Source organism: Pleurodeles waltl, chromosome 1_2 (assembly GCF_031143425.1).
Source record: "Pleurodeles waltl isolate 20211129_DDA chromosome 1_2, aPleWal1.hap1.20221129, whole genome shotgun sequence".
NCBI classification, from domain to species: domain Eukaryota; kingdom Metazoa; phylum Chordata; class Amphibia; order Caudata; family Salamandridae; genus Pleurodeles; species Pleurodeles waltl.
In genome coordinates this window covers 184,902,579-184,921,879 of record NC_090437.1, presented here as the reverse complement: position 1 = coordinate 184,921,879, position 19,301 = coordinate 184,902,579, and the positions used below count along the sequence as shown (strand labels likewise).

Genomic DNA, 19,301 nt, shown 5'->3' with positions numbered 1-19,301 from the left:
ATGCTATTGGAGAAATGGCTGTATGTCCTCCCGGCCATTCAGGATGGCCAGACATGTAGTTATTTTTTTACTGTCTATCATCGCCAGGCCTTTGCACTGAGGGACAGTAAAAAACAAATAATGCCTATCTGCTTGGCGGTCATTTATAAATTTGATAGGCAGTCCCTCCGCCATGGGTACATAGTAATTTACTCCATTCCCATGGTGGAATGGCAGGCCATCTGTCAAAAATTAAATCAGGCCTTATGTTCACTTACATCTGTAAGAATGAGCATAACAATTATTATTCTAATAAAAGGTACATCATTCTCTACATCAAAAAATCATAGCGTTTTTGTATTGCTGGTTTATCCATAAAACTCAATCTACCAAAATTGAATTCTGCTTTATTCGCCTTCCCTTAAACCTTCAGAATGATACACCTGAACAGGGCCAAAGCAGGTACCATAGTGTGCTTGCCTTTCTTCATACTTCAGTTACAAATGCTGTGTATTGTCTCTGACAATAACATAGAGCCACAAAATCAAAAGCACAGTCGTAATTTGAAGAATTGTGTTGACTAGCTGCTGTTTGCAGCAATTTATGACCAACCAAATATAATTTGCATATCCATATATTACGGCAAGTCTTAATTGTTTGAGGGAGGAGGGTAAAGATCTTTATTGGGCACACCATGTACACATAACACAGTTCATATAAAGTTTGTACATAATGTTAAAGAAATAGAATCAAATTACATAAAACACCTTAATGAATGCCCTGTTTCAACATAGTTTGGGAAGTCTGCAAATGTATTTGTGTACTGACTCCATTGATGTTTGTATATAATAATATTAAGAATAACACCACCGAAACGTTTGAATAAAGCTTGAACAATTCCACCAGGACTAAATGTGTCCTCCTCTCATCATGCCTCCCAACAAGACTTATCAAGAAAACAACATCCAAGAAAAAGTAGTCACAAAACAAATCTAAATTGCGAGATAAATCAAATTATCCATCGAAGCACAGTGAAAGGGGATCATAGAGTGAAGAGCATAGACACGACAATGAACCTAATGCACCTCATTATGCTTCAGCCTATCAAGAGTAGATGTCATGTGTCTGCAGATGTGACTAAGGACTTTATTTGAAGTTTCGCAAGTACAGAACATCTGCCAAAAATGGTTTATATCTGTCTATTCTATTTAGAGTGTATAGGGCATCTATACATTCCCAATAGCATGGAGGGGACACCTGCAATCTTATTGCATTTTCCTGAGGTCCTGAATCCACCAAACTCAAAATGAAGCACAATGTTAATAGTGGAAATGGCCATGGATTATATAGAAATAATGAAATTGGTCTAACACTAATAATAAAATAATGTTTGAGGTACCAAATTAGGGTTATCTCAGAGATTCCAGAGCTTTTTTACAATTTCAGTTTAACTATTTTTGTGGAAGCCTACAATTGCACCTACCCACATTTCGGATAGTATTTTCTACCAATTGAGATTAATAGTGCCCCCACATTCGTTTCACAACCGTACCATTGTTTTATTATCAAAGAGTACTGTGGTAGTCAGACATTGTGTTTTTTTTCAGAGAATTATGCCTACAGAATAAGCAGACCATCACCAAATTGCAATTTTAAGTGGGCAATTGATTCAATGAATACTACATTTGGCATCTCCATGGCCTGTTACTTGAAGGTTTATGCAAATATGCAAGGCAGTAGGAAATGATGATGTGATCTGACAGGGGTCAGACTCGCCAGTAGTCAATGCTCAACAAAAACAATATCTTTTGAATATAACTTGTGTCTTTTATACATCATTTTAAATTGAAGCTTCCTATTTCTGGTTTCAAAGGTGACCTCATTGAGCAAATCTCAGAAGGTTAGAAAAGCAGATGTCTAATTCGTTATAACAAATCACTGGCTCAGCTGGTTCTAAGTGTTTGGTTACATTCCTGATTTTCATGGATTTTAAGACAATAAAAATATTTAATCTTGATGTCTCGATCATTTAGAATGGTAATCTATTCTTCACATGGTGAATGGGGCCTGAGCATTTCACTGTGATGACCGAGCATGCAGATGAGACAAGCACATTGAGCAAAATAAACCCATCCCCATTCCTACTCCCATTGGAACAATGAGGCTCTGCAAAGAGTAAGAGGTGTGATGGATTGAGATATCCTGAATGGAGAATCCCACCACTGCATGGTTATCTGGAGTTTGGGCCAGAGGACACTGTGTTGCAAATCAAAGTATGTCCATGTTGAGAGGCCTAGGTGCAGGGATGTCCAACATAGTTCCAGGTTGGTCGGATCCAAGAAAAGATTTTCAGGATGAGCAACTACCATACAAAAGAGTTTCATTAAATTACTTGTATTTACATTTATGTTATGTGGATATCCTGTATGTTAGAAATGGGGTCTTTGGTTGACAGTCAGGTTACCCCCTCTTCAAGCAAGGACCCTCACTCTAGTCAGGGTAAAAAGAGAATCACCCTCAGCTAACCCCTGCTTACCCCCTTGGTAGCTTGGCAGAGCAGTAGGCTTAACTTCAGAGTGCTAGGTGTAAAGTATTTGTACCAACACACACAGTAACTTAATGAAAACACTATAAAATGATGCAACACCAGTTTAGAAAAATAGGAAATATTTATCTAAACAAAACAAGACCAAAACGACAAAAAATCCGACATACACAAGTCAAGTTATGAATTTTTAAAGATTAAACTCAAAAATAGCGCTTAGAAACACAAAATGCTTCAATGAGGTGTTAACACAGCATCATGACGGAGTCGTTCCCAGCAAGCGGACACGGAGTCGCGTAGACCCCCAAGTACAGTACCTTTGGTGAAGAGTGAAAACAAGTTGATGCGCGAAGTCGGGGATCGTGGCGTCTGTGCGAAACTTGAATCTGCGCACTTCAAGCGGCATCGGTGACGACGTGGTGCAGTGACTTCCACGGAGTCGCGAACTTCAGCAGGGCTGCAGCGGCATCAGGCCTGCGAAGGTCGTCACGTTCCAGAGAAGATCACGGAGTCGGTTGCAGGCGGCGTCACCAGATTCAGCAGCAGCGTCGGTCCGAAGTTGTCCGAAGTCGATTTCCTTGGATTTCCACCAGCTTTCCTTTCAAAGGCTCAGAGACTGGATAGGGCACCACTTGTCAGAGCAGGTGCTGGCAGAAAGAAGTCTTTGCTGTCCCTGAGACTTCAAACAATAGGAGGCAAGCTCTAAATCAAGCCCTTGGAGATTTCTTCACTAGATGGAAGGCACACAAAGTACTCTTACTCTGGCAGAAGCAGCAACTGCAGGATAGCTCCACAAAGCACAGTCACAGGCAGGGCAGCACTTCTCCTCAGCTCTTCAGCTCTTCTCCAGGCAAATGTTCCTCTTGATGTCCAGAAGTGATCTAAAGACTGTACTTTTGGGTGCCTTTCTTATACCCAATTTCCCCTTTGAAGTAGGCCTACTTCAAAGTAAAGTCTCTTTTAAATGTGAAATCCTGCCTTGCCCAGGCCAGGCCACAGACACTCACCAGGGGGTCAGAGACTGCATTGTGTGAGGACAGGCACAGTCCTTTCAGGTGTAAGTGACCACTCCTCCCCTCCCTCCTAGCACAGATGGCTCATCAGAAAATGCAGACTACACCCCAGCTCCTTTTGTGTTACTGTCTAGTGTGAGGTGCAACCAGCCCAACTGTGAAACTGACCCAGACAGGGAATCCACAAACAGGCAGAGTCACAGAAATGGTATAAGCAAGAAAATGCTCACTTTCTAAAAGTGGCATTTTCAAACACACAATCTTAAAATCAACTTTACTAAAAGATGTATTTTTAAATTGTGAGCTCAGAGACCCCAAACTCCACATGTCCATCCGCTCCCAAAGGAATCTACACTTTAATCAGATTTAAAGGTAGCCCCCATGTTAACCTATGAGAGGGACAGGCCTTGTAACAGTAAAAAACTAATTTAGCAATATTTCACTGTCAGGACATATAAAACACATTATTATATGTCCTACCTTAACCATACACTGCACCCTGCCCTTGGGGCTACCTAGGGCCTACCTTAGGGGTGCCGTACATGTAAGAAAAGGGAAGGTTTGGGCCTGGCAAGTGGGTACACTTGCTAAGTCGAATTTACAGTTAAAACCGCACACACAGACACTGCAGTGGCATGTCTGAGACATGATTACAGAGCTACTTATGTGGGTGGCACAACCAGTGTTGCAGGCCCACTAGTAGCATTTGATTTACAGGCCCTGGCACCTCTGGTGCACCTTACTAGGGACTTACTAGTAAATCAAATATGCCAATCATGAATAAACCAGTCAACATTACAATTTACACAGAGAGCATATGCACTTTAGCACTGGTTAGCAGTGGTAAAGTGCTCAGAGTTCAAAAGCCAACAGCAACAGGTCAGAAAAAATAGGAGGCAGGAGGCAACATTGGGGATGACCCTGCATAAGCACAAAAGTCCAACACTGTAAATATGACAAGGACTCAGCCATCTCGGTCTAATGTTGAACACCTTTTCTTTTGTGTGTCCTCTTTAATCACCATCCAGACATGGCTATCCTCCATTGTATTCATAAATACCATTTTTGGGGTAGGACAGTGGATAGTTCCATAGAGCTGGGAATGCTAAACCTGTCATGATTTGGACAGCCACCTGTACTAAAAACCCCAGAGAGGAGGGTCTGATGGACCACCCGAAATATTTATTGAATGTTATCTTTTTTTGTTCATTTAACTGATTTTGCCTGTTATGCCCAAAGGGAGGATTTCCCACTGTCGCAAGCCAACTCTAAATGTCCCAATTGCAGGCTTATATACATTTAGACAATATTCTAAGATTGTTAAGCACATTAATCCCATACACCTATTCTGACAGTTGTTAACTGTGAATGGATAGTTCCTTTCTGAGGCTGCTATTTCATTTTCCTTTAAGAGCATAATCACAAATTTACTTAAATTGACTTTATATCCGAAAAGGGAACCAAACTTCAATATCAGTTGCAGAAGATTAGACATCATGGAGCTAGTGTCCGCAATACACATGTGCATGTGATCAGCATAATGTGTATTGCAGTTGACATATATCTCTTACATAACAACCCAACACCAGTTTATTTCTGCCAATTGTTCAACAAGGAGAGCATAGAGAACATGGAGTAAATGAAAATGGGACCAGCTCTGTCGGTTTCTGGACCAAACTGGAAAGTGAGGAGCCGGAGTTCTGTTGGTGAAGACACCAATGGAAGGGTCAGCATAGGTGGCATTTATGATCTCCAGGTATTCGCGTTGAAAGCCTAGTGCAATTAGGATGGGGAAAAGGTAATTTCAGTGGACTCTTTCAAATGCATTCTTGGTGTCTATTCAGAGAACACTGCCATAATCCTCAAAGGAAAGACAATAATGTTGTGAAGATGCCCACCATTCTCCACAAAATCCCTTTCCTTTGTGCAACTCATGCGCCATTCCTCTGAAGTCTGGAGATAAGCAGTTTGAGGCACAAAGCAATGTATTTATTGTAGATTTTGGTATCTGTGTCTTCCTGAAATTAGGTTTGCAAGACTCATAATAGATGATGTAATGCCCTTACATTGGGAAGAGCACAAAGGTGACTTCTAATGTTGAGGTAGGAACCGTCACAGAATTGCATTCTTTGGAAGACTTGGGTTAGCTCTTAAGTATGGCTCTTACTGATAAACATCTGGTAGGTGTCAACAAGAAATCCATTAGCACCAGCTGCATTAAAATTAGGGAGGATCATATTAGCCACCTATTCTACTTTCTGCTGCCAAGGGGCTAAGAGTTCTTCCAGGTCTTCAGCCAAAATCTGGGATATATGCAGATCTGTCAGGGAGACCAGATCCTCGGGGTCTGCGCACGTTCCCAGCATGTCCACCACTAGACAGCTCCAAAACTCTGAGAGAGTCCAAGCGGGGGAAAAGGGGATTAGGATGGGAAAAGCTGGGAAGGAGACCTGTAGGAAGCAAAAGGTTAAACAACACAATATCAAGATATTATCACATTGATTTTCACTAGACTATGATTCTAAGCATTGTCATACTGTAACCATGGATAACTTAAGAAAGGACTATAACTAGGCCTCAAGACGTCTGGGTACCTGGGAAGGAATCAAGAATGGTTAATACAACTTTTCATATGAACTTTTCATGAAATGTCACATATTGTCTAGGAATATGAGAACCTTCTAGAATTATGTTTTCAGAACAAACATTGCCTTTTTACATGAGGACAAAAAGTAATCTGAACATTCTCTGGAAAAACAATAGGAATTGTACTAAGGACTTAATGTAACATCTTGAATTTAACACCTTTGCAGAAAATTCAAAAGCCCTGGATAGTTGTGTGCACTTCAGGAAACACTACACATCAAAGTTTTAATTGCCATGAAATGATTGCCCACACTGTAAGCGATCTGAACACCTAGGTTTAAATGCGGGAAATGAATCGCGCACACTGCCGATTCGAACAAGTATATGCAAATGCCATAAAATGATTGTGCACTCTGTCAGCGATCTGAACATCAAGATTTGAATGCGGGAATGAATCGCTCGTCTTGCCGATTCCAACAAGAATATGTAAATGCCATGAAATGATCGCGCAGTCTGTAAGCGATCTGAACATCAAGGTTTAAATGCGGGAAATGAATCGCACACACTGCCGATTCCAACAGGTATATGCAAATGCCATGAGATGATCGCGCACTCTGTAAGAGATCTGAACATCAAGATTTAAATGCGGGAATGAATCGCGCGTCTTACCGATTCGAATGCCACCATGCAAATGCCAAGAAATGGTCGCGCACAATGAATATCAAGAGTTAAATGCAAGGAATGAATCGCGCGTCTTGCCGATTCGAATGCCACCATGCAAATGCCAAAAAATGGTAGCGCACACTGAATAACAAGAGTTTAATGCCAGGAATGAATCGCGCGTCTTGCCGATTCGAATGCCACCATGCAAATGCCAAGAAATGGTAGCGCATACTGCATAACAAGAGTTTAATGCCAGGAATGAATCGCACGTCTTGCCGATTCAAAAGCCAATATGCAAATGTCAAGAAATGGTCGCGCACACTGTTGCCGACCCGAATCTCAAAAGTCAAATGCCAAGAATGAATTGCGCGTCTTGCCGTTTCTAATACCAACATGTAAATGCCAGAAACCACGAGCACATTCACACGCACAAGGAAAATCTTTCAACATGAAAACTAGGCCCAAAAACTCGAATGCCTTTGAAAACGGGGTCGGGGCCCAGCCCGACCTCCGTCTTACCGCCCTGATCAAGGATCACCAATACAATGAAGGGCAAAGGCCTGGAAGGTCAAGGTAGGCCTCCGGAACAGGAACTCAGGAAGTTGCTGCTGCTCTGCACCGGGACCTCTGAATAGTGAGCACGTGGAGCTGGGCTGGCTCCCTTATATAGAGTCTGGCCCAGCCCACAAACCACACCCAGTCATGCTGCAGGGAAAGCTTCTAGAAGGTCCTAGAAAGGGACCACACCCTAATACACTCAGTAAGCCTGCAGCAATTCATTGCAAATGAACAGTTATTGCAAACATCATTAATAGTGTTTTTCAAGGTTAAAGTCTGCAATGCAAAAGGTTAACATACTGCATATAAATACAATGCATGAATTAGGTCCTTGCATAAAGGCTGGGTTTTTTAATTTTTGTCGCCCGTAGAGCGCACACTGTCCTGATGTTGACAAGATCCTAGTCAAAACATAGTTAGTATATTGAGCACATCTGAGTAAATAGGAAGGAGTTCTGTGTTAAGATCACTGTATAATTCCCAAAATCTAGAATCCCTGGCAAGGAGAATCACCGTTATAGAGTCATCTTTCTGAAGGATGCCACCAATAAAATTGGATTGATGCTTACATTACAGGAAATATGGTAGAGGCCAAGAACGCTGACGTCTTTCCTCATGTTTGGATGCACCTAGCAAACACTTTTTGGTTTTCGGCAGGTAATATCTTTGAGGAGTTCTAACTCTTTGTTCAGATCATTGAGGATCTTCTTCATAACTCTAGTATTGTGGGACGTTTTGACGTCTGGTACAGATTAAAGCAGTGCCTTTTCATTTTCTTTAAAATTCTTGAGATTTGTAGATAAGAATGTAAAGTTCCACTGTCTTGCAGTCGCTTTTAGGCTATCCAGGAAAGTGGATGTCGACTCTTTGTTAGGAATCATCAACCCATTTTTGGATTATAGCACCTGAAAATCAAGGCACAATCCATGAGTGATGCAAGATAGATTCAACAGTGTAATATGATCCATAGGCCGCCTTTGGAAGGAATAAGACATTGTCTTAGTCCAGTTTCAAAGTTTTCTAATGCAAGCCTGGAGTAGGTCTTTCAGGGAGATGAACAAAATGTAAATGTGTCTTTTGATGGTGTACAGAGCCTCAAATCCCTTGAATTTGGAATCACAGGACATCCTCATAGAGCACCATTTCCCATGCAGAGTCGCTGTGTCTTTTCTGCGTTACAGAGTTAGATATTACATACTTTGGACATGTGTGAAAAAGTGTATTGAAAAGCTAGGAACATCTTCTCCCATAAGGGGAAACTAAATGTCTACAATGGAACCCCTTGCTCCACCAAACTACCATCCTTAGTAGACATATAGTTCAAATTCATGCAGAGTAAATGTTTCCAATTCAAAACAGACACCTCTCTTCTTAGATGGATAAGAAGTGCTGTATGCTTGTTGCACTGTCTATGTTTGGTAGGTTATGAGGGCATGAGGTAGGTCAATGGGATTGTGACACCCACCTTCAAACGTGACAAGTAAATCAGCAGTATTTGCTGCTTAATGTGGCTTCCATGGCATTTTTTGTTGAGAGTAACACCATTTAGCTAACCATTTTATTCCTGCACATATGGGCAAAGAGACAAAAAGCCAGCTTAACTGTGCATCATTTAACAGAAAGGGGAGCTCAAATTGATGCCATCTGTCTTATCCATTCTGAGGTCTATCAGGTATGTAGACACAGGAAGCCTCTTATGAAAATATTGTAGATGTATAGTCAAGCAGACATCAGGCAAGGGACTAAACCTTCCCTGAGGATCTTCTTTCAGCCGCCAAGGATCATAAATTTGCACCATAAGTTGCAGATATTATTAACCAAATCAATAAATATACAAATGATGAACAAATAAATGGAAGATCTTCACCAAAGACATAGTAAGATCCATCAGCCTTTGTATACAGAACTCCCTAACCTTTCTAGACACCCCATCTCCATGTACATGCAAGAGTGGATCAATTGTGTTTGTCCCATATGGGGGTAAATTAAAAATGCAAAAACAAGATACAAAAGCCAATGTCAAACTCTGCCTTCTTTGCAGCAGCAGCTTAACAATAGTGCAAAGGATAATAGTTAGAACAGTAGATTGAGAGGCTATATATAGAATGATCGATGTGATCCATCCACATCAGAGCTCTTATCGTCAGTGGTTTGGAGACCAGCACTGAGAATGTAAGACAAAATATCTCGATCATGTCTGACATTCTAGTTGGTAACCCGAGAAAGCTGCAGCAAAAAGGCCCTGTGAATATTTTGCAGCCCTCTTACATTTGAACTCATCCACCATCACACCATCTATTGGTATGCATACATGCCAACATTTTCGAAGAAGAAAGTGGAAGATATTAACAAAAATAATTGGGAGAATACATTTCCCCCATTGACTTCTATTGAAGCAGAGGGAGTTTCATGATGGAGACGCACAAAATAAAACCATTTTGGATTTCAAAACTGGAGTCTCCCTTCTGAATCTAGTGCAATGGCATGTATGGGCCTGTCACATTTTCATTCCAATGTCTATTGCCCATTTTAATATCCTTAGTTTCACATTCATTTTTGTCATCTGGCTTCACAGTGAATGCAAGGCTTGCTCTTTGGTACCTCTGATGCTGGCCTAGCCACTTTGCACGCCAATGTTTGGAAGCAAGTAAGAGGGAGAATGATGGGAATTCATTGATTTAAGCAGGAGACAGTTGATATACCATTATTATGAGTTTTCTGCCTAAATCAGGAGTTCTGCTAGCCTTCTTGTTAGGGTTCATGAAGGCAACAGCTAAAACAAAAGTAACCTGGGCTCTAGGAGCACGTCTTCACTTTCTGTAGCTTGCATTCCTCGCACTTTGCTCGCCCTTCAGCAGGCTGAGGGGCAAGAGGCGAGTCTGTGATGTCATTAAAGGCTGAATGATGTGTGTCATCACTTCCGCTATCTCTCGCATTTTAGTAACTCTGAGTCGATGAGAATAAAGTGGGAGGGAGATAAGTTATAACACAAAAACAGAAATGAGGTTCAGAAAAAGGTACCATTGTCCAGCAGAGAAACAGTTGTTGAAAATGTCCTTGAAGAGATGATTCTTCAATGCCTTCCTGAATTTTTTGCGGGCATATTTACAAGCTCCTTGTGTCGCCAGTGTGTCACTTTTATTGACGTACTGGCAGTGCAGAATGCTGACCCATGTCTACGAGACCACGCAAAGCTACTTTGTGTGGCTTTCCATGGCCTTGTGGATATGGTGAAAGGCAACGCAGCGCAAGTTGCTGCGTTGCCTTACACAGCGTTTGGGGGACATTCCATGGGCATTGCAGTGGTTTTCCCACACAACACCCATGGGTTTTGACGCAGTCCCAGATTTCCAAGGGTGTGTAACCCTGGGAATACATCAAAACCAAGAGACTCCCCAGGGGTGGCATTAGGAGGAGAAATATCTTTATTTCTTCTCCTTTTTGTCCTCTTTCTATGTGTGTTGCATTCTGCAGCACACAGAGAAAGAGGAAAAAGCCTTCATGGATTGTTTTTGTGCAGGAAGGTGCCCTTTCGTGCACAAAAAAAATCCAGCCAACTACGTAGACACCCTTGCACCATGGTGTAAGTGTACCTGTATTGGCGCTAGGCATTACTGCCCTTTCGAATTGGCTTAGGGCAGCACGACAAAAAGACTTGCGGTGCTGCCCTGTGCACTTCTTTTTAAAAATGCCCCTTGACCTTCAAATATGTCAGTTGAAATAAGACAAAAAAGGTTGCATAATAGTATGCCATTTTGCGCGGGTCGTCTCCCGACATATCTCTGTTTCTTTAATGGTTTGCAAAACACTCACGATTTTGCCTCTTGCAAACATTGCACAAAACCATGAAATATCAGCATTCTCTCAGCATTCTTCTCATTTTGTGCTCTTTCTATGTGTGTTGCATTCTGCAGCACACAGAGAAAGATGAAAAAGTCTCCATGGATTGTTTTTGTGCAGGAAGGTGCCCTTACGTGCACAAAAACAATCCTGCCAACAATGCAGACACCATGATGTAAAGGTGCCTGTATTGGAGCTAGGCCCCAAATTGTGCACCAGCACTGGCTAAAAGGACAGGAATGCACTGTATCTCGTAAATATGGTGCATTACTGCCCTTTCGAATTGGCTTAGGGCAGCACGGCAAAAAAGACTTGCTATGCTGCCCTACGCCACTTCTTTTTAAATATGCCCCTTGACCTTCAAATATGTCCGTTGAAATAAGACAAAAAAGATTGCATAATAGTATGCCATTTTGCGGGGGTAATCTCACGACATATCTCTGTTTCTTTAATGGTTTGCAAAACGCTCACGATTTTGCCTCTTGCAAACATTGCACAAAACCATGAAATATCAGCAGTTTCTCAGCTTGAACAGCTTCACTGTAGAAATGTGCATGCATTTGCATTTCAATTTGCTTCCTTTTTTCCATTTTCCACACAGAGGAATCCGGGTGGGATACACTCCAGATGTGTTGACTGAGGCAGTAGCTGAGCTCACTGTTGCACTTCTTCTGGCAACATCCCGTCGACTTATCGAGGCAGCTGATGAAGCAAAGAAGTATTTAATGCATTCATATATCTATTGATTGAATTTTCAAGAAGAATATTTACCATGTGTTTATTTTTGATTAACTGTTTCCTGTAATATTTCTGAAAAAGTGCAGAGTGTAATGATCGAGAACAAACTGTTTTTACAATGGCATTGCTGCTGTCCATTTTTTTTGTATGGTGTTTGATTTCATCAGGGCCAGCTTAATAGCTTAATCAGTGATATTTCAAGGGCTATAAATCTCAGATTTCCCCAGGGGGAGCTCCTCCATGAGGGTGGAAGAGCGTCACCCCCCCCCCCTCACACACACACCCCTCCCACACCCACCGCCAGCAGCGGCAGCTGCAAAACCTTTACAAGGAAACAATAACAAACAGTGTTTGTTATTGTTTCCTTGTAAAGGGGCAGGGCCACTGGGGTGACGAGCAACACTGCTGTTGGCCTGGAGAGAGCATGCATAGGCTCCCAGTCTGCCTGGGAGTGCCCTGACTAGGCGCTCCCAGCCAATCCTGGCACTGCTTTGAGCAGCGTCATGACTGGCAGCAGGGCAGGCTGGGAGCCTGTGCCTGAAGTCAGCAGAGGAGCGGGCGTGGCATGGCAGTGCGTACAGGAAAGTTTTTTAAAAATATTTTCTCCCTCCCCTCTCAACCCCACTACTCCCCCCGCGCACATCACCCCGCCTCGCCCCCTTTTACACCTGTGAGCAGCGACTGGATTTCCCAACTAAAAACCAGTGGGCTGCAGGGCAGAGGGGTGAGAGGACTAAGGTTTGGGATGGACTGTTCCCATGAGGGACATAATCAGTACTGATTTGCATTAGGTAGACCTATGCCCAGACTGGCACAGTGGGTAGAAAACAATGGGTTGAAGTGCTAAATGTATGACTGCAATGAGTTAGACTATTTGCAAGCATTAATCCCATCATCCTTTGGGTGTTTGACTGGCAGTAGCATGTCTAGTTTGTGAATTCCAAAAAGTAGTAAATTTGCCCCCAGTCAAGAAGTACACATATGGGTGCAGATTTACTACTTTTTTGGTAAACCAGTCACTATATATAATTTAATTTTCTGCTCCAAAAATGGGCAGGTTAAAAGCACTCAGTGAAATGAGAACAACAAAAAAACTGACACAGGGATAGTAGACCCAACTCAGGGATCCCAGACCCAACTACAATGCCAAGAATGCATTTAAGGGGTGTCACACCCCAAAGTCCCCCCTGAAGTTATGCCCCTGTCCATCCTCTTGGTCCAGGTAGTTCTCCCTAGGGACTGTGGTCATGTACAACACAAGAGCCTCACGTCCCTGCCCTGAGAGCACTTATTTCCAATATATTTTCCCTGAATTCTCCGCTCTTTGTCTCAGCTAAGAGAAGCCTTTATGATTGAGATATCAAATCAGTGCCTGTAGACAGAGCTTCATGTTTCCAGACCTCACCATTTACAAATCCTTTCATCAAGTGACTGACGGCCACATGTATTAAACCTGAGTCACATATAGAAGTGACTGTGCCAATACAATAACAGGGCAAGCAGAGCCAGAGAAGAGCCTGTGCACCTGCCAAGCCATGAGAACACTTGGCATGTACATCAAGCAAAAAACATAATATAAAATATGATACAGTCTCTTCATCTTAATTTCATTTTAGTACATCAGTTTCATTTTAGTACATCAAATTATATCACTGCATAAACAGACATTTATTATAAGTGATAGTTTTTAAACATAAATTAGAAACATTTATGGCTCCTCCCCCCCCAACACCAATGCAATTAGTGAATTAAAGGCAAGTCACTAGTCATGTAAACCCTCAATATCGATTGAGCAATATAATAGTTTATTAAATCAAACATGAGAGGTGATTGTGCAGCGCATATCCTGAACTCAATTAATTGAAACTGCTCTCACATGTAAGAAATAAAAAAGGCAGCTCTGTGAGATAGAATGGTTACCTAGGACTACATAATTTGGGCAAACAGAGATGCCGGTATTGATTCCAGGTGTTTTGGGTTCACATTTTAAAATTCATCTACTCAATGGTAATCTTGTGATAACTCTCTCTCTCCTGTTTTACGTTAAAGGTTACTGCTTTGAAGGGTCAACCTGGCCGGGGCTGATGGGCTAGTCTGGGAGGTCACTGTGTGGGCCATATTTCAGCTGTTTGGTGGTATATTTATGGTCTGCTAGGCCAGTTTTGTTTACTGTTGATTTCCCTGATGTTAAAACAAACATTGCCTGCAGCAAGCTCAAATCTGTGCAGCACTCATAAATTGCAAAAACACATATACAGCTTGTCATTACAGTTCAAAACTGCCTTAATGTGCAAACAAAGGCTACTGTTTAACTTATCTAATAAAAAAATGGGGCCACTTTTATTTTGATGCCTGGACCTATTTTCTGTCCAAGTCTGATCCTGCTGTTTTCTATTCTATTCTTGGGCCACAACGAGACATAGACATTGTCTACCAATGCAAAAATTGGCCCAACTACCAAGGCAAAAATGTATTTATTTAAACATCCTCTTCAATGATAAAGTCAGATTTTAGGTTTTAAAAATGCAACTTTTAGAAAGTTAGAAAAAGATCAATAGCCAACAAGAGAATCATTTATAGAAAATACTTGGGGATGATTTACTTGAATCATCTGTTCAACCAGTGACAGTAGGAACGAAGTCAAAACAGAACTGTAAATATAGTTGATTGAGGAATTAATCCTCCAGAACAGGTGCACGCAAAAGTTAGATTGACAGCAACCCCTTGTATTCAGTATATTTAATTCAGGGGTACAAATCACATAATTCCACACAAACATTAACCTTGTAAATCAGATCAAATTCTATGTCTAAATGGTAACCTAAAAGATAAATTCTGATCAGAGCTCCAATGAATAAATCAACAGCACAGGGGTAGTCTCACCAGTGGTGGCTGGTGGAATTTTAAAATGGAGGGGCATCTCTTGTAAACTTCTAACATGCGGGAGTATTTCACTTTAGAACAACCGTTCATATCACTATATTGAGAGGCATTTATTAACAGTTTTAATTCAAGCCTCTCAATATAGTAATATTGTAGTCAAAACTGATGTACTGAAGAGAAATGCTTCCGCATGTTAACAGCATACAAGAGGCTGAAAAATATGTGAGTTCAGGATGCACACATCCGGTACTGGCATATTTAAAAGTGCCTTAAATGTGTGCTTTTAACATGTAGGAGTGTTTCGCTTTAGGACATCAGTTAATATCACTATACTGAGAGGCATTTATTAAAACTGGTATTAAATTCCTCAAAGTATATGTGATATGTATGGATGTACTAAAGTGAAACACCTCTGCAAATTAAACACACACGAAGGGATCACTTTAAACATACTCTAAACAGATACTCTCTGTGTGCTAAAGCTTGTGCCATGCATCTCTTTACAGCATACATGTGGCTCGAGGTCACAGCCTCATGACTCTCTTACCTCCAGTCATGTCCTCAGTCCTTCACAGACTGCAAGCAACACCCCTTTCTCAACACATCATGGGTGACAAGTTTTGGAAGGGTGTTGCCTGCAGCCTGTGAAATGATTGACAGCCAGTCCCAGAAATACAAGGCTTGTGCCCTAGGCACCAGGAGTGCTTGCAAATATGACACTGCTGCTGTCATGAATGGGAGGTCCATTTAGGCCCCCGAAAATTGCAGGGAAGTGCTGGCTTTAGGTCAGCCATTAGCCTGCTTAGGGATTGTATTAAAAAAACCTGTGTTCCACATGCACACTAGGGCATGTGTCCCTCACTGTAGTGTATGGCTGCCTGACTCTTGTCTCAGCACGGATCAGAGACAGCCAGACACTGGGGGCACCACATGACACAGGTTCAAAACCCTGTTTTGTTCAATTAAAAAAACAACTTGAATGGTAATTGCTCTTGACAATTACCATCCACATAACTAGGAAAACGATGTGGGTGGCACGCTCTAGTGACAGCCGCTGCTGAGTCTCACGGGTATAGTCACTGCTCAGACTTTGTCCCCCTACTTAATTTATGGTAGTTCTTCAACTTTGCAATTGATTATTTTGGGCACTACCCAGCACAGACCATTTTATTTAATGTGAGGGCTACCATTACTACTTTATACATTCATGAGGGGTCATCTTTGTATGTCCAATTTATTGTGGTGGTCCTGAGGATGGTCCCACGGACTAAGAAGAATAGAGACCGAAACATCAACGCTCAATCCAACTCTTTCTACTTGAATCTACTGGATCTTCACTAGTTAATGGCTCAGGCTTCATGGTGTAAAGACATTGATATCAATCAGAGTGTGCTCCACATACATTATTCTTTGATCTCTTAGATTATTCTTACCTTTTAGACATAGAATTTGATCTAATTCACAAGGTTAATGTTTGTGTGGAATTATGCTGCTTCTACCCCTGAATAATATATATTGAATACAAGGAGTTGTCTTCGAACTAAATTATGTGTGCGCGTGTTCTGTAGGATTCATTCCTATGTCAACTATATTTACAGTTCTGTTTGGATTTAGTTCCTACTGTCAATGTTTGGGCAGATAATTCAAGTAAATCATCCCTAAATATTTTTCTATAAATGATTCCTTTATTGGCCATTAACCTTTTTCTTAGTTGATACCCAAGCTCACAAGGGATTATTGGGTTGCACTTTTTTTGACTTTTAGAAAATTGAGAATTTTCATGCCCTAGCTTTATGGTGCCTGCATCCTGTCCTATGTGACATGATTGGATGTAGTTGGTCGTTGGACTGTGTTTATGCCTCCCAGTCAGCCACACAATAGAAGGATTAGGTGTGCCTGGATGGGCCATCAACTGGCAAGATGGGGGGGCAGAGCTGGGTACAGCCCTGTTGCAAACGGATAGGCTGTAGTTTGCCTTCACACAAAAGACTTGCCACCCCTGCATTGCTCGTGCAGCCAACGTGGAGCCAGGACAGGGGAGTCAGGTAACTTCAGACACTTTAGAGGGAATTCTGAAGAAACTTTTCCTACTTCAAAGGAGGCACTGGGTAGAAAATCAGGATCCTCAGACCCACTCTTCAGTTCACTTTCTGGACTTACAGAAGGACTCCTGGAGGGCTGCCTGCTGCTGTGGCATGCTGTGTATTCCAGAAGACTGCTTTGCTGCACCCAGATGGACTGCTTTGCTGCTTGGACACTGCCTTGAACCTTCAGAGTCCTGGCCTGCTGATTGAGCCTTGTTTCATCCCTTTCATCAGAGTAATTCCAAGGGCTATTTGGCTGGCCTCCTAAACACAGCCTCAGGCACAGAAAATGCTCCAACCATCTTGAACCTGCACCAGGACCGACCCTTAGTGAATCTTAATCCCCCAGGTTAACCCTCCAGCACTGGACCCTTGATGGTGGTGCTAAAGGAGCCCAGAGAGCAAAAATCCAAAACCTGGGAGAGTGCCTGCAGAGTGCAGTCATGAGCAACCTGATACACACACAGTGGTTCCCTTGTCAGGGTATAGAAACCTCCCAGTTTCCAGATTTTTCCTAGGTGGTTTTGGTAAGTCCCTGATGATCCCACTAGCCCACCTAATGTCACTACCCAGTGTGGGACAGGCAACAGTACTATTTTCACTTTTCTTGCTAAGTCACTTCTTTCTGCATAGACGTTAGTGGGGCCTCTGTGAAACCAGTGGCTTAATTAGTGCTGTAATCTGCCCAAGGAGTGGCCCTGCCAGCAGACGTGCTCTGAATACCTTAAGATGCATAAATGCAATCTAAATTGCATGACCCACATACATATGAAGTCACCTCCACTCTCTTACAGATGACTTTTGTCACATTTTCTTTAACGCATGTTATTGGGTGATTGGAAGGTGGGGGTTTGGTATGGAGATTGTGGTTGGGGTTTATAGTTAACATCAACAAATATGTTCCTCATCGACAGATGGTTGTAGGCAATTGTATGTATATTTAGAAACCTAACTAAAATTGATTAAACCATAAATTGCATGACACGCATTCTAGTACCAAGCCTTAGATTTCCACTTGTCCTCCTTTTTGCTGTTAAATTCAGAAATCTGGCTCTGTGGACCCACTCTAAGGACTGGTGTTTGACCTAAGGATCACAGATTAAAATCACACTGGGACCACTCAGCCTTTTGTTCTTCTAACATCAATAAAAAGAGCACCATTGAGTTGGGTAACAATAAACATCTTTTATTTCAGCACCAGTACACCCAAAACTTGACTGAATGTGTGCTTTACAAATACACGTCATATTAAGTCTTGCCATATAAAGTCTTGTGTGTGTAACTCCACTTTGACCAACGCCTGGTGCAGAAAGTCTAATGCAGGAAATAAACATGAGTTGATCCCATAAAAACCTATCTATTTCCCTGGGAATTCCCCTTTACATCACAGGTGTCAGTTAATTTTGCTGATGCAAGGACAACATTTGCCCTAAAGGACCAGTGTAAAAATTGCATTTTGCACCTTTCGGTCAATGCTAAAGTAAGTTTTACAAGAGTCAGAGAGAAACTGGCTGACACTGAGGCCTTCCTGAGATGCCAGTTCTACATGTTGTACAAGATTACAGATAGGACAAACCATTAAAATATCAGGGAAGAGAAGGGTACAGCGAGGGACAGGGTTGTGTTCCCTGTGTGAAGGTCTGCAGAGTTTATCTGCCCAAACTGCAGTTTCTTCAGCCACAGTCTTTGTCAGAGGAAGCATGTCGAAGTGTTAGCCTAGAGAATTGTCCATAGTTGATTGTGGTCAATCTTTTGCTCTACCAGGACCTAGGACTTTAGGATGGGTGTTGCATGTTCCTGTTTTCTGAAATTAAGACTTAGTCTTGTTGCCTTTTGCCATTTCATCGGAGGCTTTGAAATCTTCATCTTGGAAAGCCCTGCATAGATGTTTTTTCAATAGTCCAAATGTAGGAGAATCAGTCCCCCAGATTAATCAAAGTGGTAGTTTCAATGGAATACCAGGTTGACCTTCCTTTGCAAGTTTAGCTTGTTGTTCATTCTCTTCACCATCGGGTTAACATACAGGGAAAGACAGCACATCATCTAAAATGATTCTCAGTTTCTTGTCTGTTTGAGACACCAGATAGCAATTACCAAGACAATGGGTTCAATTGAATAAATGCATCGCATTTGGCCTACCTCCCGCCAGGAGGGTCTTTAGCCAAAAACATGTTTAGACGTAGATACTCTCATGCATTCTCAAAACGTGGCTCCAGTCACAACATTATGTTACATCGATTCACTAGTCCTCTCACTAGCCATATGTTGATTCTGTGCTTAGAGCCCCACGTACACATTTTACATAAAAAAACACTAGTGCTGATTTATTGTAGGTCTTATTATGAACATTCACCACCTGTGAGTGCCCCAATATTTGCATTAATTTTAGGATCTCTTGCTATACATGGACTA

The 19,301-nt window shown here is 41.9% G+C and overlaps 1 protein-coding gene across 1 annotated transcript in view; it reads left to right on the top strand.

Moving 5' to 3' along the window:
• Nucleotides 1-19,301, top strand: part of LOC138299367 (glyoxylate reductase/hydroxypyruvate reductase-like) — a 166,350-nt gene that overhangs the window by 73,467 nt on the left and 73,582 nt on the right. The window contains exon 4 of the mRNA XM_069237591.1: nt 11,786-11,902. Within this exon, the coding sequence (XP_069093692.1) occupies nt 11,786-11,902 (117 nt within the window). The remainder of the gene's footprint in view (nt 1-11,785; nt 11,903-19,301) is intronic.